At 43.0% G+C, this 9,213-nt stretch overlaps 2 protein-coding genes across 2 annotated transcripts; both read right to left on the bottom strand.

Annotated features, from left to right (window-relative positions):
- Positions 1 to 4,411, bottom strand: cnmd (chondromodulin). Its single transcript, XM_058623117.1, is given in 7 exon segments — positions 1 to 1,330; positions 1,903 to 2,093; positions 2,390 to 2,543; positions 2,690 to 2,803; positions 2,950 to 3,090; positions 3,592 to 3,726; positions 3,853 to 4,411. Coding segments are annotated over 7 exon segments (1,035 nt in total). The 5' UTR covers positions 3,925 to 4,411; the 3' UTR covers positions 1 to 1,102.
- A 488-nt stretch (positions 4,412 to 4,899) lies between these two features.
- si:ch211-199f5.1 (protocadherin-8) lies at positions 4,900 to 8,912 on the bottom strand. Its single transcript, XM_058623116.1, has 3 exons — positions 6,310 to 8,912; positions 6,006 to 6,204; positions 4,900 to 5,596 (listed from the first exon to the last, which is right to left on the bottom strand). The coding sequence occupies exons 1-3, from the start codon at positions 8,785 to 8,787 to the stop codon at positions 5,283 to 5,285; spliced, it is 2,991 nt and encodes a 996-aa protein (XP_058479099.1). The 5' UTR covers positions 8,788 to 8,912; the 3' UTR covers positions 4,900 to 5,282.
- Positions 8,913 to 9,213: the final 301 nt, after the last annotated feature.

Genomic DNA, 9,213 nt, shown 5'->3' with positions numbered 1-9,213 from the left:
TATTGTGTAATTAGAATTTATTGAAGCCTATTCAGTCAGAAAAGGTACATGATCTGCTGAGCATTTGGATTCAGCCCCATACCCTCCATTAAACACAGTACAGTGCATTAAGCCTCGCTACTACAAGATGCAAAATGAATGTGCTCATTTGTGAGTCTGTTGAGCTGCAAATAGGAATATGCCGTTTATATAGCCCCCGTTTTACTGAGGCAGTATAGTAATGAAGCAGTGTATGCCTACAACGAGAAAGCCCTGGCTGATAAACAGATAGCGAAGATAGTAATAGCTTACATAATCATACATCATTATATCATGTTAACAGGTTTAACTCTGATAATTCAATTCAGGATTGAAATATCTGTATCTGATTCTAAGATGATACTAGAGAGACTTTTTACATCGTGGGCAACACTTTCCTTTATAGTACAGTAACAATAATGTCATACCAAGTAAGTCATTTCGTAATAGGGAGGTAATATTTTGGTAATACATCTTAAATCTATAGAAACACATAGTGACAGCTTGGTAATAACAAATGCAAACGAGTGTGGGACAATTAATTGGAACAATTATCAATATTGGTTAAACAGCATTTTCATGTGAATGTGTGACACTGGGGTTTGATGACGGTAAGACTAATTACCAAGCTGTCATTGCTATTACAAAGCAGAACATTGTATTCGAAGTGAGACGGTGTTGTAAGAGGTCAAACCTATGCTTTAAGCCGAGGTGTCTCACTTGAATTAATGAACTCGCGCACAGATAATTACCATGTCTGGTGAAGCAAATTCCGACTCAAAGTTGAATTATATGAGCCCATTTATTTTTTATTCGCAAAGCCTCTTAGTGTCCATTAATGTGGCATCATTTCCATAACATCCACACCTGTAACTTTCCTGTTGCATCGGCATTAAAAAACTCACTTCCTCCCTTTCAGGTGACCTGACTAGACCAGACAGATTCCTACTAATATACAAATGACCACTAATCACCTGTGGGACCAACGGCATGTAAACATACATGAATTGTTTTTTTTTTACTATTACCTTTTTGTTACTGTACTATATCTTTAAGTGTGACTCACAAATGTATAATGTGGTGTTCACACAACACCCAAAATGCGTGCCACCCACCAGCGGCAAGGCATAATGACTCTGCAGGCCACCTGGCATCCTCTGTAGTTGTACGGCCAAGGCCAGTAGCCGCGCAGAGGCTCGCATATTCTCTGACAGTGAGTGTAGCTGCGTTGGCAATTTGAGCAGCAGATCCCCTGGTGGTCTAACATGGTGTCAAAGGTCATGGCGCCTTCCTCCCCGGCCGCTCCAATGCGCTGCAGTTTGAAGCAATGTTAATTTTGAAGTGCAGGGTTTTTTTTTGTGTGTGTGTGTATGTTTTTTTCTTCCTTGACTTAAACTTTCACACATTTACAATTCAAATGTTTTCAAAAAAACGTCTCATCCTCCTAACCACGTGACTCCGCTTCTCTCAGGCAACATGAATTTTTATAACCAGTGGGAATTTTCACTTCCACTCATTAGTTCATCAGCTTGGAAGGGCAGCTGTTACCCTTGTGGCCTGTAATTACAGCTATTAATATGACACCTTTCAAAAGCAGCAACAGTGTTAACAACGCGCAGTTGACGGAAAGAGTAAAACCAGGTTGGCACATTTAATAAGAGTGTTTTTCCCTTTTTGGGAGAGAATACATTTTATAACAACGCTGCCTTCTTAAGGACGTGTTACATATTAATGTATAAAACAGAGAAACTTCAATTTATAATGTTACTTTAAGGGCTGCTTCAGGCTCCAGCTTAAGCCTCTAGATAGTTACTCAGCAGCCTAGTTTACCAGCAGCCTTGTTTGTCATAAACAATCATGTTGACGAACGAACTTGATACTCACATGATAAGGGTTTTCAGGATTGTATGCTGACCCTGCACTTGACTGCGCCCCCTCCTCCTCTTCCTCCGTGACTCTGGAGGTGTCATCCTGTGTGTGACTCACTGGGTCCTTTTCCTCCACAGCTGCCTCCAACTCCTCCGTGTCAAACGACTGTTTGGCTCGCCGTGCGTCTCTCTTTCTCCTTCCCCCATCTGCTGCAGCAGCCACAGGAGGCAAGAGTATTGGGTCAACATCCACAAGTCGGTATACATGTCCTCAGAGCTCAATCCTACATAGCCGGCTCTGTCTCCGATGTCTTGAATAATTCAATTTGCAGCAGTGATATCAGGCGGTCTTGCATATTTCAGGATCATTCTTTTTTAATTCAAGTATTTTTTTTTTTAAGTATGACTCCAAATGTAGTGCATGATCAAGAATCTTTGACACAAGAAACGTGCGATGATTCATTTTGAATGAATGGTTATAAGAAGAAAAGAAAGATGGAAACCTTTATGATAGTTAGGTTGTAGCCAGTAAATGGGAAGTTCTCCACATAGACTCAGTATTTTATTGCTCAGGAAACTGGTGTCCTTTAGAGGCTGGTCTCCAGCGACCCATACCACAAAGCGCTCATCAAACCTCACTGGCATTAATTTGTCTGTCTGGACAGAAAAAAATAAAATAATATCCTTAGATGGGGAAAATAAATGACATTGTTAACAACAGTCTCTGTTTCTGCCTTCTTTTAAGACCCTTATTTTCCCCCTCTCCAATGTGCAATGTTCTGTATCAAGCAGTCTGCATATACCAGGTCGAACAGTGGTGACTCTTTGTTGTGAGCTCCCATGTGTGGAAGGCTGGCTTTGATTTGGGATTTTATATAGCACTTGTCTCCTTCAAAGAAGCGGATTCCAGTTATTCCCTGCACCAAATCACAGACATGCCATGTTTACACTGACAGCTTTGGTTCTTCATTTTTTTTTTATTTTCAGTTTTTTTTTTGCTAAACACACAAAAAGTCTTTTTGAAATACCTGAGGAAGAGAGAACAAGGACAAAACTCACTCACAATTTGAAAGTCATGAATCTCCTCGGCTTCCTCAGCTCGACTCCCGGTTTTAAATCTCTCCAGGTTGTTGTCAGAATCAATTTCCACAGAGCCCTCCCTCACCTCGCCATTGATCTTCATACTGTAATGCACATTGTAAACCTGGCAGCAATCACACTGGAATGTTAAAATGACTGATTATGTCGAGTTATGCAAATCATACTGGAGGAAAAAAAAAACAAACAAACAGGTGAGATACAAAGAAAAAGAAGCTTCACTCTGTGCTTTTACTGTTTCCATGGACAAGATTTCTGTTGCTTCTTTTTGTACAGAAATTCTGTGTGGACTTAGCATGCTGAGAAGTTGAGCAGTGCACCACAGGAGATGCTATTGCAGGACCTTGATGGGCTGTTTGCCCCACAGGTGAGCTCATTAGGACACAAATAAACATAGCACTTATTCTTGAACGATAAATTAGACTTAGAGGGACAATTTAGAAACACCTTAATGTGAAACATGTCAGTTATTTACAGGGAATCTCAGTGATCCTATAATGTTATAACAGTCTCAGGACATTACAGACAACCAGGACTGTAGTCAGATTCCCACCAACAGCATCCTTGGAACATTACAGAAACATTACAGCAAAATCCTTTGTCTTACATTTTGATCATTGGCTTTTCACAGGTAGAGAGCAGCCATGGAAGCACACAGCATTAACACCGCACTGACAATGAGAGCCGCAGCCCCAAATCTCAGGAGGCGACTGAGCACAGCAGACGTGGCTGTGCTGTGTCCCTGCGACCAAAGTAAGAAATGACACAAGAGTAACATTCCTGGAAACGTTAGGCTTTTTTTTTTATTTTAATAAATAGCACAGGTGTCATATTCATAATTCTCATCAAAACCCATTAATTGTCTTACCAGAAGAGAGCAGCGTTGAAAACAGCCATATCCATGAGCAGTAGTTTGGACTTTTTCCATAGGCTCTCTCATGATGCTCCTCTTAAATCCCTTCTCTATACTGTTGCCTCTCCTTTTAGAATCCAGTGATCCAACAGCAGACTGTGTGACACTTGAGTGTGAATGACGTGCAGTTGATATAAATTCTCTGGGCTAAATTCTTCATTTGAATGTTACCTGTAGGTCCAGGTTGCACAAGGCAAGGTGGCCATCCTGTGGCCCCGAAACAAAACTAGAGTCATGAAGCAGTTCAGACGGCTGTCATGGTGATGCAGTGATTGAGGTTGTTTGGGGGAGATCTGTACACCATACGTGTACCGATGCATGCACGTAAACATACATGAGTCAGCTATACTTAAAAAAAAAAAAAAAAACAATTTTAAATGCTTTACATGTCCTGGCATATTTTGGTTACAGGTGTCAGCAGCAGCAGTGAACAGATTCCACTGCTAGAAATCAGACTTGTGTTGCTCGTCCTGTGCTACAAGATTGCACTGACTTCCATTATCACACACAGAGAATAATCTTAATTGTTCAATTTCCTGATTTACAAATGTGAGAAAGGTACAGTGTGGGCAAGGTTACTCAGTCCTCATTACAACATAAAAGGAAGAAATGCTGAAAGATGAGATATTCAAGCGCGCAGCGCTGCGGTTGCTTGGAAACAGATTGAACCACATTTTTTGGATAATTGGTAAGCTGGGAGGCAATCAGAAAAGGTGATGGGATTCTATGACCTTTGAAAATATGTAATTGTAAAAGCATTTGATCAAAAATGTGGTATTTACATGCAAATGGCGGCTACAGTTACTACATTGTCTAACATGAATAGAATAAGACGTGGACATATGCTAATTAACAATTTAGCAGTAGAGGGTCATTTGGGTTATTGTGGTTTATAAGCCTTTAAGGCAAATTCCATTAATTCACCAGGCTTATTTTGTCTTTTATGAATATTTCCTTCATATTTGACTTCAACAAGCTTGAATAACTAAATGCTTTAAACAATTTCCATTAAGCCATTTATTTGTGCAACATTGTGACAAGAATCTACCACAAACATGGTCATCTTTCATATTGATTGTTTATCCACAGTAGAGAAGACCCCTCACAGCCTAAATGTCCAATGGTCATGCCCCTTAAATAATAATGCATGCTCTCGAAAATTCTTAATAAAATTCTTCTTTACATTGAATCATTATGAAAAATATATTATTAATGTACAAAATTTTGCATATTACACATGAGGAAAAATGAACAGTCTTACATGAGCCAAAGGACACATGACATACTACAAAAACACTGCAACAGTCCACCACAGAGTCGATTAAGATAAAAGTACTGTACAGTATAAAGTCAAAATCCATTTTGATGAGTCTCTCATCTGTCATTTAAGAGCTTGTGTACTCTGGAATTGATATCTCATCTGTTTCCTGTATTCGGGCCGGTGTCGGTGGACCAACGAGGATATAATCAAATTCCTGGTGTTGAACTTTTTCGTACACACTTTGCAGAGCGTTAGTTTTGGTCACGTGACCTGGGTAGTAGTTTTCCCGTCTGGTGTCACGCGGAAGTGAAGCTGTCTTGGGAAATGTTGACAGATGTGGTGCAGAGGCCAGACTCGTATTGGGCCTTGTAGCTGAGGGACTCCAGCATCGGTCAGAGTGTCCCAGCACTTTGCACTCGCTTGTACAGGCCCACAGACCTATGGGCAATAACAGTGGTTTCAGAATGGGACATGAACAATCCAGTGAGTCACACTTAAATCAGATTATTATTGTAACGGAGTGTTATCTGCTGGGTGTGTGGCTTATATTTTATGCTGTATTCCAATATAAAGTGCACTGTAGAGAGCAAAGAGAAAACAACAACAGTTGTTGATGTCAGGATGTGACACCAAAAACCCACTGAGTCCTTGCTTAATACATGTTGTCACTAGATGGGTGTATAGCTTAGTATTCGCACTATGTTCAAATATAAATTACAATACAGATGTCAAGAAGAAACCAAAAATGACATTGAGTGTTTGTTTTTTATCTTGACATGTTTTTTTTATTAGACTCCAGCTGAATTTCTAATGCAGCATTATTTTTGATGTGCATCTTGATACTCACTGTTCATTGGCGGCGACTCTTTTTTGTGCACATCCCCATTCAAGTCAGAGTCACTGTCATTGAAGTCGCTGTCCCCTTTGCCACTGTCCTTGCCACTGATGTGTGGATCTCTTGCAGAGATTGTTGTGAACGAATTGCCCTTCCATATCGTTATGGGTCTCACAGTTTCTTTCCCATATCCTGGCAGTGTCGAATAACCCTGCAAAGACACACATGTTGCACACACTTCGAGTCAAAATGTTGCAGTCGACAACAAAGGCAATATGTGACAAACTTTAAATAGCTCTGTATAATGAGAACTTGCCTTTAATTTTCCCTCCACCACCCTGCTGTTTGACTCGAAGACGCCTGCTGTCTGCCTGCCATCTTCACACCCTATCTCTGTTGTGTTGCTGCTGGCCAGTGGAGGTTTCTCTGGAAATGGATGGGCATCAAACACTTTGCCTTTGTGGCTGGCAATCACTGAATCAATATGACCACTTTCCACTTTCTCCACATTTGGCATGTCTTCTTTTTCATCACACCCCCTCTCCCTCGTCTCTTTCTTCCTGCGGCTGCAAATGGTTGTAATGAGAATGATAGCCAGCAGGAGGAGAGAACAGCTCCCTGCCAGTACAATGATTATGGCTAGAGACATGTTCCATTCAAAGAGCTCCTCACTGTCATTATGGGCAAAGGAAGGCAAGCTGGGTAAAGTTCCCTCTATAAAGCTTAAATGTATAATGGCCGTCGAGGAAAGTGCAGGGGATCCATTGTCGCTGACCGCCACTGTGACTTTGACATTGTCAGTGAGATCGTACGTCAGCTGTCTGCTCACGTGCACCTTCCCTGTTTCTTTGTTGATGGAGAAACCCAGGTGTCCCCCGTCTATGATTTTATAGGACAACTGTGCATTTATGCCCTCGTCAGCATCTGTGGCCTTTATCTGGGTTACCACATAACCTGCAGGTGCATCTTTGGGCAGGAAAACCTCAGCCGATCCTTTGAAAAGTGGTGGCTCTATAATGGAAGGCTGATTGTCATTTTGATCGACTATCTTTAGTCTAATCACAGCTGTGCTCTGCAGCTGTGGTGACCCTCCGTCACTGGCTTGGATGTGTATATCCAGGTGTTTCATCACCTCATGATTAAAACTCCTCAGAGCGTATATGGAGCCCGATATTGAGTTGAGGGAGACAAAAGTATTCACTGGGGAGCCCATGATCACACCGTCCACTAGTCTGTAAGTGATTTTGCCATTGATGCCCAGATCTGCGTCGCTGGCCTCTACTGTGGTGATGTAAGCGCCTGGAGCGTTGTTTTCCACCACTGAAACTTCATAGACGGCTTTTGCAAAGTGTGGGGCGTTGTCATTCTCGTCGCTGAGTCTGATGGTGTACTGAGTGATCTTCCTCAGAGGGGGGGAGCCAAAATCCTCAGCCATGACAGTCAGGTTATACTCACTGACCCTCTCCCTGTCTAGGACGGCTGCTGTCACTATCATGTAGCTGTCCTCGTAAGCCTGTCTGAGTTTGAAATGGTCGTGGCCGTACAGAGTGCAGTGGACCTGGCCGTTCACACCAGAGTCTCTGTCCAAGGTGCTGATCAGCGCCACCAGACTGTCCTTGTCTGCCGCCTCGCTGATGTACGCAATGCCTGTGGTGATGGAGGTCATCGGGGTGATGCTGATTTCTGGGACATTGTCATTAACGTCTGTGACGTGAATTATGATTTTGCACACGGAGGGGGTCGGGTTGGCTCCCAGATCGGTCGCCTGCACGTCTAGCTCATAGGTTCTTTTGTCCTCATAATCCAGCGGGCTCCTGAGCGCCAGGCGACCCGATTTGTGATCGACTTGGAAAAGTTCTCGGATCTCGTGCGAGACCTGTTTCCCGAACCCGTAGACGACCTCACCGTTCGGACCCTCATCTGCATCCACTGCGTTAAGGCTCAGGATAACTGTGCCAACCGGCGCGTCCTCCGGCAAACTGACGGAGAAACTATTCTGGTCAAAAACAGGGCTGTTGTCATTAAAGTCGGTCACTTTTATAGTTATCTTGGTTGACCCCGTTCTGTATGGGTGACCGCCGTCTGTGGCGACCAGCTCCACAGTGTATGAAGGCTGAGTCTCTCTGTCTAGCTCTTTCATTAGCACCAATTCCGCATATTTAACCCCATCCGCTCTCAGGAGCACATCAATGGTGAAATGACTGTTGACAGAAATCTGATAGCTTTGTATGTAGTTTGACCCAACGTCTGCGTCCGCTGCGGGGTCCAAGGGGACACGGGAGCCCAGAGCTGCATTCTCTGAGATCTCCACTATAGATTCCTTGTTTGGGAACTCCGGAGAGTTGTCATTGATGTCCTTCACTTCCACTTCAACGTGGATCAATTTGTAGCGATCTTTGGAGAAATTCACCACGTCAAAAGTAATGAGGCACTGTGGAGTGTGTCTGCACATTCTCTCCCTGTCTATCCGTTGCCCGACAGCGAGTTCTCCGTCGCTTTCTCTCACCCTGATGAATGAGTCGTTGAATTGTTTCATCATCCGAAAATTGGTCTTGGAGGAATGAGACAGGCTCAAGGACATGTCCTTGGCGAGGTTTCCGATGACTGTGCCTGGTGCGCCCTCTTCGTCGGTCTGGTATCTGATAGTATTCCCCTCGGACTGAGCCAGTGAGGCGAATAAAAAATGATGGATTGAAAATATACAAATCCAACGGCACCAATAAGTTATACATTTCCCCCGCATCGTCATCTTCGTGGTAATCTTTCCCCTGGCAGGCAGCTGCAACAACCTCATTGTGTGCTGGACAGATGAGACTTGGAGAGTGAGCTCTCCATGCAGCTCCCGCGCCTTTATCAACTGAAATGAGCTCAAAGTGAAAGTTACTCGCTCCTTGCGCACAGCCAGTCAGACACGCTTGTTGCCTCCCCTTCAACACACAGCTCAAAAATCCTGCCTTGGCGGGGTTTATACTGCTCCTCATGCTAATGAGACGGAGTGTGACCAATCCCCCACTTTAGAATTAAAAATACCCCCTTATGAAAAAACAAAACAGCTATAAGCGCATATAAAAATGGGCAGAAATATATGCCACTGCACTCTTTATCATCTTACCACAGTGATGGTTTTATTTACTGAAAGACCATTTCTTCTTATTTTTTATGTTTTCTTTCTTGTCTATTACAGTGGTGTGCACAAACATTTCAGGGGCAGGGGGGCTCA

Source organism: Solea solea, chromosome 2 (assembly GCF_958295425.1).
Source record: "Solea solea chromosome 2, fSolSol10.1, whole genome shotgun sequence".
Classification (NCBI taxonomy): domain Eukaryota; kingdom Metazoa; phylum Chordata; class Actinopteri; order Pleuronectiformes; family Soleidae; genus Solea; species Solea solea.
The sequence above is the reverse complement of the archived record's forward strand: the minus strand, read 5'-3'. Positions and strand labels throughout refer to the sequence as shown.